Raw genomic sequence first — 13,754 nt, forward strand, 5'->3', positions numbered from 1 at the left:
TTGGGATTCACAGAATAGTATTTATGGAAGATGGCCTTTGCCTTATCAGGATCTAAATAAGCCCTAAAGCTATCTAAAACCGTTGATCTGTGAATTTTGTACTAAAGTAAGGTCAACGGGACGAGATAAAATACGTAAACAAACTGGCCACTACTAAGTTACAAACGAAAGCGACCGATTATTTATTATCTCTCGTACGCAATAATGTTGTCAGTTTGTTTACATTCTTTATCTCGTCTCGTTGGCCTTATTTTAGTATAGAATCGTATCTGAAAAAAATATGTAAGCATCTCGTAAGCATCTGTAACACTAAAGTCATAGTAAAGATATCTAAATTAAAATGAAAAAGTTGATAATATAAATTTTTGTACTGAAATTATCATCTCATTGCGCAAGTGCTCCTGCACTATGCATAAAAAGGGTGCATTTGTTCACCAAATTAATAGGTATTTTTATTGGGGTTTCGAAGCAATTTCTGAATAGGATTTACCTCAAGCTTTTCCAAAAGTCTAACTCTTTTCACATTCCATGTTAAATAAACTGAACATGTTGAAACAGAAGTTTATTTACTTATGTTCTGTACCCAGGCGAAACTTCGCAAGATGGTCGACGAGCAAGTGTCAGTGGGCACAAGAGTGGAGGCTGATGCGGAGCCCGAACCTGCGGACCCGCTCATCACACCAGCATGCTCCGCACTCGACAGGAGCGACGATCCGCGCCCCATCCCCCCAGAGCGCCGCCTTCTCATCAGCACCCTTGACAAACCTCGCAACGGGTCCCTGAATGGGGATAAAGAGGGCACGCTAAATAGATCAACGAGGCTCTCCATTAAAACAAAAGATAATCCTTTTATAGGTTTGTATTAACTTTTTTCTATGACGGCTTTTCTGACGCAGCGGTTCGCACTAAGGCCCCTGCTGGGTCTCCCGATGCGGTCAATTTGGAAACTGACTCGTGTAACTACGAAATTACGAAAATACGACTCAAGTTTTATCAAGTCTGGGCGGAATAACCCTACTACGAAAGATATGACACCAAACATTTTTAGGGTATTATCAGGATACAGTTGCAGATTTAGGGTTATTTATTATATATCTGATTGTGGTTGGGAATGTGGAAGGAGGTGGTGGAGTCCATAATGAAGATCTTTCCGGTATTTAGACCAACTAAAAGAAACTGGTGCGCTTAACTTTCGCGATGGTGTTCAAATGCTTTATAGGTATATAGAATCCGATCCGATCCGGATAGATGCAGAGGAGGATGGAAGGTCATCATTTACCGCTAGATATTGACTCACTAGGAAGGTGATCAGGGTCCTCAGTCATGAGGAACAGCCAGGAGAGGTTAGAATTCTACCCTACTACTCTACTAGGCTGGTTGCTACCCTACTACCAAAGCTATGCCATATGCTACGCCATAGGCATCCTAGTACTATGCTGCGTAGAAACTGTTTTGGGATGTGGATTTAGTATACTGTACCCGTAGTACAAGATTTTACGTCTCACCAAACCGAACCAAATTCGAGAGTCGAAATACTTCCGCGTTACAGTAAACTGGATCTTAAATGCCTTGTTTTAAAGCTCAAGTTTGTCTACACTTCTACAGCCAGTGCTCCAAGCGGAAACATTGCGAAATTAAAATCAGTGGCATTGAATATTTGACTTCAATTCAAGGCTGTTTAGGTCCATTTTACTGTAACGCGGAAGTATTTCGACTCTCGAATTTGGTTTGGTTTGGTGAGACGTAAAATCTTGTACTACGGGTACTGTAATATTTATTCTTATCGCCTACGTTGTTACCTGGGTACCTACTATCAGTTTAGAATTTTAGATTGTACATAGTTTATACGCTAGAGCTAACTTGGCAACAAATTCAAAACAATGATGTATGTTGTATGTGAGATTTGGATAGATATCGAATAGGTACGCGATATAAAAAAATCTCAACGAGGAATACGTAGGTACTTAATAAGCGGCATAATCTTTTATTTTATTATCAACATCTAATATTCGCTTTTGTCAAGTCCTTTGTCTACGAAGCTTATATAGTTAATTTCTCGGGAGACGTAGAAAGAGTTTAAAAGCAATTACATTAACTAGGATAAAGTTTTAATTTAACTACCTACTCTTTTATTACTTCTAATTATACATTAGTATTCTAGTTAAATAATCACTAAAATACACAAATTTTACAGTATTTGGAATATAATATTATTGAACTCAAAATTACATATAACTACCTACCTATGAACTCGAACGAGTATAACTAAGCAGCAAACATCCTGCTGATGCAGCATAGGTATCATGTTGCAACCGAAGACGATCGAAGTCGTCATACATTTTATATGAAGTCGTGCACACTAGATTGCCACGGCGCGAATACTTTAGTCACGTAGTTAGGTAGATAGTAGATACACAGATTATTTGCATCTAAACCCAGTTTGTGTATTCACATCACTAAGGAGAGGTAATCAAATCTGTATAAGTAATTAGTATAAACCTATACATAAAACTGTGGCTAACTCTGTTGTATAAGTTAAGTACAATCTTTACACTAAACTTACAGGTCTACATCTAGGCTTGTGATCGGTCTACATCTACCCATTTCCGCAGAGCATTAAGAAAAGAATAGCAATTTTGGACCTGTTATTTTAGTTTAATTTGGAAATTGTTAACTTAATCACATTATCACGTTTTTCCGCAGTATCTTCACCAGACGACGATAATAAAGAAAACCAGGCAAACGGCAAAATCGATTCTCCGATAAAATGGTCCGTACAAAATGGCAGCGACAGTGGAACGTACGCCGAAATTGGTACAGGAGGGAACAGCAATACCAGTGACAGGAATGTTCTGGATCCTGCTGACAGTTCTGAAGAGGAAGTTCCCCTACCCGATGCGACGTCTCCGGGCAGAAGTAGTGATGGTCCTGAGCCTAGAGCGGATATTACTGCAACTCTTGATGGAGGTTTGTGTGGTTTGATCTTCTCTAAATATATTTTTATACTAAGTCGTAATCCGCGTTTATGTGTGTGTTGATCTATTGATCTTATTATCAGTACTAGCTTCTGCTCGCGACTTCGTCCGCGTGGACTACACAAATTTCAAACCCCTATTTCACCCCTTTGGACTTGAATTTTCAAAAATCCTTTGCCTACGTCATAATAGCTATCTACATGCCAAATTTCAGCCCGATCCATCCAGTAGTTCGAGCTGTGCGTTGATAGATCAGTCAGTCAGTCAGTCACCTTTTCCTTTTATATATTTAGATTATTCTTTTTATTACTATTGTTGTAACTGGTAAACTTTTTAGAGGATTAGATTAAAATTTTCACTGTCGTAACAGTTCACGAGCAAGATGTATACCAATATAACTCACTTTTAATAAAATATTATAATAAACTCGATAGTGTGAATCCGGCGCGATTCATCTAAAAGAAGTTAAACAAGCACAAGCAGAAAATTTGCATTATTAAAATTTACACAAAAAAAAGCCAAAATGGGACGTATTTGAAAATTACAATTAAAAACTGCATTCCTTATTTGACCACTCCAAAACCAGGTTATTGGAAGACGAGGAATAATATTTGAAATAATAAAAAAATTCAGCTGCTGTCACGCATCTCCGTATGTTAAATCCATTCTTAATAATAATCCAATGCCAGAAATAAATTTTTATCTTGCGCGTAGGTAAAATTAAATAAGAGAAAATTCTAAGCGTTGTTTTTACCAATATATTGATCAGAGATTTAACTAAAGCCTCTGTTTTCTTCCATAAGTCCTCATCTTGGCGCTTATAAAGCTGGTTTAATATAAAGTGAAAGATCAAAGTTTCCAGCGCGATCCATTATACTGTCACTTAGTAAAGACCTTGGAAATAGGATTAAACAAATATCTATAATAATACTAGGGACTGCTAGATTTTTAATACCCAAAACTCAAAAGACATTGAGTCAGAATATAGAGCAAATGATGTCATGCATGATGCACCAGGAGTCAAAAATAATAGAAGTATTTTTTATTACAAACGAGAGTTTGGAAAATAAATAATTTCTAGTGAACATGAAATTAAATTTATTTAATTGTACACCAAATATAAATAGATAACAACTTAAAATCATGCAAGAAAAAAAACTGTACAATAGGCATTATCGCTACTTATCTCTTCCAGGCAACCTAAAAAGGAAATATTAGTAGAAATATCGGCACAGTTTAGGGTATCACTATTCACTACATAAATAATAGGATAGAAAATATTATATTATTATATTTACCTCTTTTACTCTCGCAAGAGTTGCGTCATTGTATGATGAAGATAGTGATGTTAGTAACGGGTAGGTACATTAAAATTTTACTGCATCAATTTACTGACTAGCTAACAAAACGTACCTACGTTTCGTAAACACAGTCATACACCAGTCACGTTAAGTCAATTTTGAAGGATTTTGCTGCTCTACAACTGTGACAACTCCCTGCCTACAGATATTAAGTTACGGCAGGCATGTTAGTTTTGCTGATAAAGTTCAAAGTTAGTTGAAAACTTCGAAGCTCAGAAACGGTTTCTGTCGATGAAAGCTTGTAGTTTCGAAAAAGCTTTTTAAAAATATGGCGAATAAAACTAAGAAGATGATCGCGTGCCAAACGACCCGCAAAATATTCAATATTTATTTGATTATACCTTAGTACTCCTTATTTATTTAAAAGTATAAAATGCCTTTTCTGCTTCCCAAAGACTTGTCTAGAAAAAGCTTGTATAGAAGCAGGTGTTACTTTGCTGAAGTCCATGATATGGTACAAGATAACATAAGCTTAATTTTACTATAATTTACTTAAATAAGCAAATCTTCCGTTTTCCTGCCACGTACCTATAAGCTATAACTAGAGTTGTTATTCTAAGGCTATAACCTTAAATACTTTCAAAGCGAGGGTGAATAGACATCTTCCAGGCAAGCTTGCTCCAACCTAGACCTCATCGTTGCTTTTTTAAGCATGATTGTCATGAAGCGCAAGGCTATCACGGAATAAAAAAAATGTATGGTGCAACGTGCAGCATGCGATATGCGCTACTTATACAGATTTGTCTGGTTAAACGGCGTGGTTACTTTTCTGATGAAGTTGTACGTTACTTAGAAATTCTTTAAAGCTGCAACAAGCTATTAGGTACGCGGCATCTTTATGAAACTAGGTTAAATATAACACGGAAAATCTTATAAACTCCCGGTACATTTTGCTATGGCACGTGTCCGTATCACGACTTCATTACGGTAACTTTGTTTCGAATAACATCAGAAGAGGAATATAGGATGATTATGGCTACTAAGACAAATTTATTTAGCACCCTAGCACACACGATACTTTTAGTATCGGTGATCAGCGATGCTATAAGCTGTTACAGTATCATCTTTATTTTTTTCTGTCATATTCGCTATAGAACATGGATTTAAAAAGTAATAATTCTTAGTTGTACTAAGAATTTGTACTTAAAATTTCTTTGATATTGAGTTTGTCCACAGGATATATTATACCTAATAGTGTTAAGTATAAATACCTACCCGTAATAAGCTTTGGAGTGCTTTGGATGCCCGCGAAAACTAATGGAATAATATCTTTAGAAATCCCGTGGAAACTCTTTGATTTTCTTCCAAATATCAAAATCGGTTAAGCGGAAGCATTCAACTGGGCGAATAGCAAACTGGAGAACCTGGAGAGTTGGACCCAATATGAAGTTATTTTAGTGCTCTCATTCCATTATAATATTATAATATTTTTCACATACAATTTCAATAATAACAGAGGCAGCTCTCCGGAAAAACTAGGTTAACGTCAGAGCTAATTGATTTATTACTGCTGGGGAATATTATTACGGACTTTCCTCTTGCAGGCATACCTATATCTACGTAAATTAATGAAAATAAAAGTATTATCATCTGCGCTATTTCTGAATTTAAAATATAGTGATAGCGACGTTACCGCGGCGCATCGCTACAGGATTTTTAAATTTTTACGTTTATAAGATTTACTAGTAACGTAGTTTCTTACGATTAGTCTTAAGCTTGACAAAAGCTTCGTGTGTTTTTCCTGCGAATTATACATTATTCAATGGGATACTTTTTTGCACATTATAGCAACCCGCAATCACCCGTGTGTTATTGCAGGTTCCTATAATGCATTTATTTTCATAATGTGCTTTTTAAACTGGACAATATATCCACGTTTCGTTAGTGCCTATAAAATTCGCTTTAACTTCGCTAAAATATGTGCAATAACAATACAATACAAATTCAAATTATATACGTATGTTTTAATCATCGTAATCATTATCACTAGATAGACGTCCTGCTGGACATGGATCTTTTGTAAGAACTTCTGATTCTGAAAAACAAACAATGATTGAAAATAGAGCACAATTTAATTTGATCTTAAGACTTGTTTTCTTAGCAATTCGAATTAAAAAGCTTGAAGTGGCTCCCAGGGTGCTCCACTTCGATTTGTAATTGACCTTTATTTTTTCGAGAACTTCTAACATGAGTTCCCGGTTGTTTTTTGGTTTGCTGGTTTTAAAAGAAGTTTTGCGTACATTGGTCGTCGCCTCGGCGGAAATTTCCCCTACTAATGAGCTCGGTGCTGCCGTAGGGAATAAGCTCATTTGCGATCGCAACGAACTTGCAGAGAAGAAACTTTCCCTCTGATGTTGCAATTTATCATTTAGTTTCCGCCACGTTTTTAATTAGCATCTGATAATAATCAGGAGCTGCGAACTTGCCAACTGACTGTTCAAATAACGCTGTTCTATTTTATTATGTTGCTTGCAAAAGCATTCTAGATACGATTTATACTGGAGCGGCACAGGGCACCTACGGAGTGGACATGTATTTTTAATTATCAAAAACTCCAAATAGGCAACGTTCATACATTCTTATTTTAAAAAGTGAAGACAAATTCGTGTGTGTTTGGGTAAAACGACTACAATATTTAGCAAGAATTTCATAGGCCCCTTTTATAGTAATAAAGAGATTTTTTTTATCCAAATTACTTAACACTTATTAACGCTTTTGGATCGTCGATTGTTATTACCACTTAAATAAACTGAGCGCTGAGGCTCTCGTGTCATGTAAAGTAAAAGTAAAGTAAAATATGCTTTATTGTACACCAAAACCAAAACAATAAACATGTTAATGTTAACAGTGCGTAAATCGCCAAAATTCATCTGCCAAGGTCCGTCCATATTAAATTATAGATTAGGGCACTTAAGCTTTAGACTAGAGTCTCTGAGCGATAGTTTTGAAATTAACGTTAACCGTTAATAAAATCTAGCAAAATCGTATAGGAACGTCAAACATGATATTTTCCTAACAATTTATTAAATAATAGATACATTCACGCTGAAAAATTATATTAGAGCATGAATAGAGCTTCTAATGCTGTACAGTGTTTTAAGTTTTAATCATAAAAATTGACATTGCCATAAAGGCGCTTTTAGTGGAAAATAATCGCGGACTCGTGAGTGATTTAATTGCGAAAGTAGAAACGAAGCGCAATAAAACAGGCGGCGTACACACCTGCGTCCCGCGATGTGCGATAAAACGAATAATCGATTCGTCTGGCCGAACCATTCGTGACTGGGCGAACTTTTGCGGTGCAATGTTTGTACTGGAATTTCGGGCTCTACGCGTCCACACGTGATATTCAATGGTTCGTTCGTTTTTGTTTTTTTTTTTTGTAAAATTGGAATAGAGTTTGAATCATCAATCCATCAAAAAATATCATCGCCAGCTCACTACTCAGTACGGGATACAGGTCTCCTCTCAGAATGAGAAGGGTTTAGCTATAGCCCACTATGGCCAAGTGCAAATTGGCACACGCATCTACACCTCGTCCTACTAAATTGATGTCATCAAAATATATTAGACACCCACTGCTGGACGTATGTTAAAACTATATAATAGGTAAGTACATGGTTTTTCCCCTTTTCTTTTCCGCCTTTTGTTTTTTGAGTGTACCTACCTATCCCACATTCTTACTCTTTGAATTTTGTTAACAATGAAGTTGTTTAAATAAATAGATAAAAATGGATTTTGAAAAGCCACAAAAGACCACATATGTTTTTGTTGTAGTACACATAAACAATAAAAGTGACAAACTCAGACGGCGCAGATGTCTTGGGTCCAGACTCGACATCTGTGTCCTGTATCTAACATGATTTACGCTCAATAAAACGCAGAAATATATTAATCGTTTTTTCTGGACTTTTCTCTGAAAGGACTTGCGCAACTTGCAGCTACAGGTTCCATTTATGAATTATGCCTTTGAACAGTATTAAAGAGAGTCACAAAATGTGTTTTATTATTTATTTGCTTAAAACTTATAAACATAGTAGTGGGTTTTAATGCGGTTTTTAGCATTTTACGAGGAAGGTCGTGTATCATTTACATTTTGTTTACAAAACAGTTACCCGAATGAAGTGAAGGCGACATAAATCATCATCAAATGTTTTAATTAAATTAATTAATTGTTTATGTAATTTTAATTTATTTATTTTCAAAGACATTTACATAGGTCAACACACAATCTATTAAAAGGAAAAGGTGACTTACTGACTGACTGATCTATCAACGCACAACTCAAACTACTGCATAGATCGGGCTGAAATTTGGCACACAGATAGTTATTATGAAGTAGCCATCCTCTAAGAAAGGATTTTTGAAAATACGACCCCTAATGGGATAAAATAGAATTTTGAAATCTGTGTAGTCCACGCGGACGAAGTCACGGGAGTAAGCTAGCTTAACTATATTCTTATAAAAATATTATTCGTTAAAAATGCTCGGAGATAAAAAAATATCGTGAGAAATTTAATTACGAAAGCTGGGCCAGGACGCAATAAAATAGGCGGCATACACACCTGCGTCCTTTTGCCCCTACGTATATCGCACGTAAAGCATAAATTAATAATCGATTCGTCTGGCCAAGCCATTTCGTGACTGGGTGAACTTAAACGGTACGAAATACGAATGCTCATAATGTCGCCAGTACCGTGTTCTATTAATTGTAAATGTCACATTCATGTCAGCGATGACCTCTACTAATACACGTTGGATTTGATGATCTGATAGCAGAAATGAGCGTCCTGTGAGCGTACTGGGAACTGAATGTTATAGTGATGAGACATCTGTCAATATAGAGTTAACAAGAAGACCGTCTTCTCACGGTACGTGACTTAGAATGAGATCTATAGAGAGTACTTTGACTTTCCTCAGACATAAGTCAGAGTTAAAACTCGTGCTTTATCTATATTATCAATGGCCTCATGTCTCTCTTTAACTTTTATACCTGCATAAATCAATCCCGTTTTCACTCTGAGTTAAGTTTGAGCAAATTCAAAGTATGATTTATAGATAGATCACGACTACGCTTTACCACGCTCGGCCAATGACAGTTTACAACCTCGCGTGAAAATGCACCGCACCGGCAATATCGGTAGATCTGATGCGCTCCTATGGACGCGTCTGCGCTTCCATGACCGACGATCTTCCACCTTCCACGACCGTTACTAAATCATGTCATAATCCGTAAAGTCGCAAGGAGCGTGAAAAGCGGCCATTTGATGTAATGTAAAAGGCTTATATTGCGTAGCTAAATGTTTAGTTTTAGTTAGAAGATTAAAGAGGATTAGATTTAAATATATTATCTAAAACAAACAGGCTCGGGGTCTCCTGGCGGACGGTCGGACCGCTCGAGGCAGGAGGAGGTTCCTGCGTCCCCGGGGATGCTCAGCGCTGCGCAGCTGGCGCGGCGGTTGCGGATGGAAAACGAGCGACTGCAGGTGACCTTATTATAATAGTTTTTTCATGACCTTTTTATCCAATTACTTTATATACCTCGTCGGTCTAGTGGCTAACATGTTCGACTGCAGATGACGAGGTCCTGGGTTCGATTCCCGGGTCGGGCCATTTAATTGTTAGGTATTGGATTTTTCTGTTAAGAGATTCCCCTGGAGTTAGGAAGTTGGCATTGTTTCACCCCCGTGCCTCAGAGAGCACGTAAAGCCCTGCGCCTGATTTCTCTCTGGTCGTGTAGAATTTCCGTCCCATCGGGCTATAAGCGTGATGAATACAGAGAGCGGTGTTTGCGCACACACTAATATATTTTAATATCATGGAAACCTGACCCAATATTGATTAATATCTCCTTAAAAGAGAGGTCCTGAAAGATATACACAGTCCCAAGGGAATCATAATGGCAACTCGAAAACGAACATCTTTAGACGCTCATAATTTATTTGCCTTCTAATTATAAAAATGGAAGTTCTTTTAAATGGTAAAAGGCTGCCTGTTTTTCATTTGAATGTCCTGAAAATATAATATTTTACTGCGAAATAATACCCCTCTATTGTTTCTATTTGCCATAAAAGTATTCAACAAAATAGAAAAGGCGCCAGCTTGTCGTTTTAACTTGATTAATGCAGAAGCTAGCCTATAGACTGACCTTACCTATATCTTATGACGAGATAATATGGTTATATTATTATCATTGTTCAAAAAGCAATATTTAAGCACATCTTGCTTCATGATAAGATTAAATGCTAAGTTTCTTATCACTTTCTTCTCATTAGATTCTGCTTTCGAACCGTGTAGTAGTTTTGACCTACCTAATAAAATATGGCTAGACATAAAAAAATAAGTTTTTCTTCTGAAAATCTCACTTAACAAAATTGAAAGTGACGTGAATAAACAACATCAATTAAATTGAAAGTTAAGTAATTTAATTGCATTATTGAAGCTAAAGGCATCTCTGCAAGTAGCACGTACAACTTGACAATACCCATTATTTTGTTCCCGTGATCGCGTGACTTACTTTAACTTGTTTTATACGAAGGCATAACATTAGGAGAAGTTTACAAATCGATAGCGATTAATCGTAATGCAGCTTGAGCGGGTGCTACAGCAAAATAAATAGATAGAGTAAAGAATGTGCTGATACATGCTCAATTGAATGTTGTAGCTGTGGTTGTAATGGTTTATATTATTTATATTGAAGTTTGTAATTATGTCGTGCATAGATAGCACGTTGAAATTGGGAGATTTAAGTTGAATTTAAGTTAAAAATATATGAATAGGTTGCCGTCACCCCATTTTCTATTTTCTTTACGACCAAACGCACTTTTGATATGTTTTCGTGTAAATCTAACTCGTGCGAAGTCAGTTAGTTATTCATACTTACATCCTGTCTGCGTGCTGCTATAGTACTTGAACGGGAATATTCGTGCGTGTTCGTAAAAGTCAAATTCGTAGATGTGAAAACGCATCCAAAGTGCGCTCAGCCGTTGGTACGGCTGAGCGCACTTTGGATGCCTTACTTCATTTACTTTATATTTCACAGTGTCAATACTACGAGGTACTTATGTATATTGCACATTCCATCTACATTCTACATGCATGAAACGTTTTGCTCCTTATACGCTTGCCTAAGGTTTGAAATTCTCTTCCGAGATTTGTTTCCTACCAATATTATAATCAGCGCATCTTTAAAACAAGAGTAGATAGGCATCTTCTAGGTAAACGCATCCCACTTTAGGCTACATCATCACTTTCCATCAGGAGCGATTGCGGTTTGACCTAAAATAATATATAAAGAAAAAAAAAAGGGGTTTCCTTATCCGATCTTTTTACTGTATTTTTATAGTGTTTTACCTACACTTCAAGGAAATTTCTAAATAATTTAAATACATATCAAAAATTGCGGACCGCGGATTTCTAATTCAAAGAGCTGCATTGTAATATGGGCCTTTGAAAGTAGTTTCGATAGCTGCAAAGTGTCGCTACTAGATGGCATGAACAGTCGCTTCAGTATTGAGTGAACATACATATTACAAGTTTCGTCACTGGCTGTGAGAGAACCGTAGCTTAGTGGTCAGAGCGTCGAGCGCGATTCCAGGAGACGCGGGTTCGATTCCTGCCAGTCAGCAATTTTTGATATGTGTTTAAATTATTTTTTATTGTAGCTACTTATTTTTAATCGTTTTATTGTTTTACTTGGATACAGGCGGAGCTGACGCGTGTACGGCGACTTTTGGTAGCCGCGGCAGAGAGGGGAGAGGCGGGGAACGCATTGATGGAGCGATCCCAAGGGGACGCACAAGATGGACCGCCCCTCGACCCCCAACAGTTAGAAAAGGAGCTCCTTCTTGCCAGAGAAGCTGTTAACTGTAAGTTAATTGTTAATGGCCACACTTTATGACCTCGACGTTACGAGTTACATTAGCAGTGCGAGTTTGCTATTAAACGGTATGGAGCCTGACCTCGATAAATGCCATCCTACCTACTACCATTGATCGAAATTGATCTTAGTTATATCCAGAACCTTTATGTTTCGAAAAAACCGCCCAAGTGCGAGTCGGTTCCGTATCACAGTCGTATTTTCTCGACATTTTGCACGATAAGTCAAAAACTATAACTCCCCGTTGACCTAGAATCATGAAACTTGGCAGGAAGGTAGGTCTTATAGCAGACATGAGGGGAAAAATCTAACAACTGTGAATGAATCAATCAGTACATCACAAGACATTAGAAGATTTTTCATTAAATACGGATGAACGTAGCTAAGACTAATGAAAAGAAATAAACATCTTTCAGTCCGATAAAAACTCTAGATGTTTCCCAAAGTACCTATTGGTGAAGGCGAAAGCTCTACCGTTTAGTTCTCAAGTCACGTCGCGTATAGGCGCACTCGTTGACTTTTTAGGGTCCCGAAAGTCGAAATTACTACTTCGTCTCTCTAAATGATAGTTTCATTTGAGCATTCTAGTCATCTAGTCAATTTAATTTCACACTATTATACTAGCTTTTGCCTGCAATTTCGTCAGCGTAATATAATTTATACCTACCCTATAGAACTCGGAGGTAATGTAGCTATCTATCATTATTTTTTAAATCAGTAGGTAAGTATCGGATTATCAGTTCCGGAGATTACCTCCTTCTTCTTGCTTACCTTATCCCACGCTACGTGGGATCGGTACAACATGTCTTCTTCTTCCACTCCTGTCATTCGTCAACGTATTATCCACCTCTTTTTCACGCATATCCTCTTTCACGCAATCCATCCACCTTTTCTTTGGTCTTCCTCTCCTTTTTTTCCTTCCACATGCATACTTAACTTTCTTTTAGTGACATGGCTTTCTTCCGTCCGCATTAAGTATATGTCCTACTCCTACATATAAAATCATTTTTAATTCCATGTAATATTAGTAAGTACAAATAATATTTTTAAAAAATTATAAATTCCCAAATTGACGCGACCCGTTTGAGATCGTCGAACATCACAAGCTATTCCTAATGTTATTTACATTACAAGGAAGTTTTCTATACACGGTATTGAGCAAAACCACTAGAAGTTGGATAAACTTCTAAACCAAGTTTGATAAGGTTTTGCAAAGTATCTGTTAAGTAACTTCAGTTCACAAGTCACGTTCTCTATTGGTTCGCCCGTTGATTTTTAGGTTCACGAAGTCTAATTTATAATAAACTAGCTGATGTCCACGACTTTGTCCGCGTTGATTTAGGTTATTTTAGCGTTTAATTTATAATTGATTTAGGTTTTTAAAAATCCCGTGTGTACTCCTTGATTTTCCGGGATAAATACTTAGTAGTAGAGAGTGACTAGTAGAGACTAGTAGAGAGTACTTTCCACGTCTTTAACTCTATATCCATGAAATTGAAAATGTTACAATAAAACTTAAAGCTTGCCTTATCTTATTTA

The 13,754-nt window shown here is 36.9% G+C and overlaps 1 protein-coding gene across 14 annotated transcripts in view; it reads left to right on the forward strand.

Moving 5' to 3' along the window:
* Liprin-gamma (liprin protein kazrin) overlaps positions 1–13,754 on the forward strand; it is a 135,061-nt gene that overhangs the window by 94,441 nt on the left and 26,866 nt on the right. For all 14 annotated transcript variants that reach the window (XM_069503367.1, XM_069503372.1, XM_069503370.1 and 11 more), the window contains 4 exons: positions 588–855; positions 2,704–2,967; positions 9,701–9,822; positions 12,042–12,204. In XM_069503367.1, coding sequence (XP_069359468.1) covers positions 588–855; positions 2,704–2,967; positions 9,701–9,822; positions 12,042–12,204 — 817 coding nt within the window. The remainder of the gene's footprint in view (positions 1–587; positions 856–2,703; positions 2,968–9,700; positions 9,823–12,041; positions 12,205–13,754) is intronic.

Source organism: Maniola hyperantus, chromosome 15, assembly GCF_902806685.2.
Source record: "Maniola hyperantus chromosome 15, iAphHyp1.2, whole genome shotgun sequence".
NCBI classification, from domain to species: Eukaryota; Metazoa; Arthropoda; class Insecta; order Lepidoptera; family Nymphalidae; genus Maniola; species Maniola hyperantus.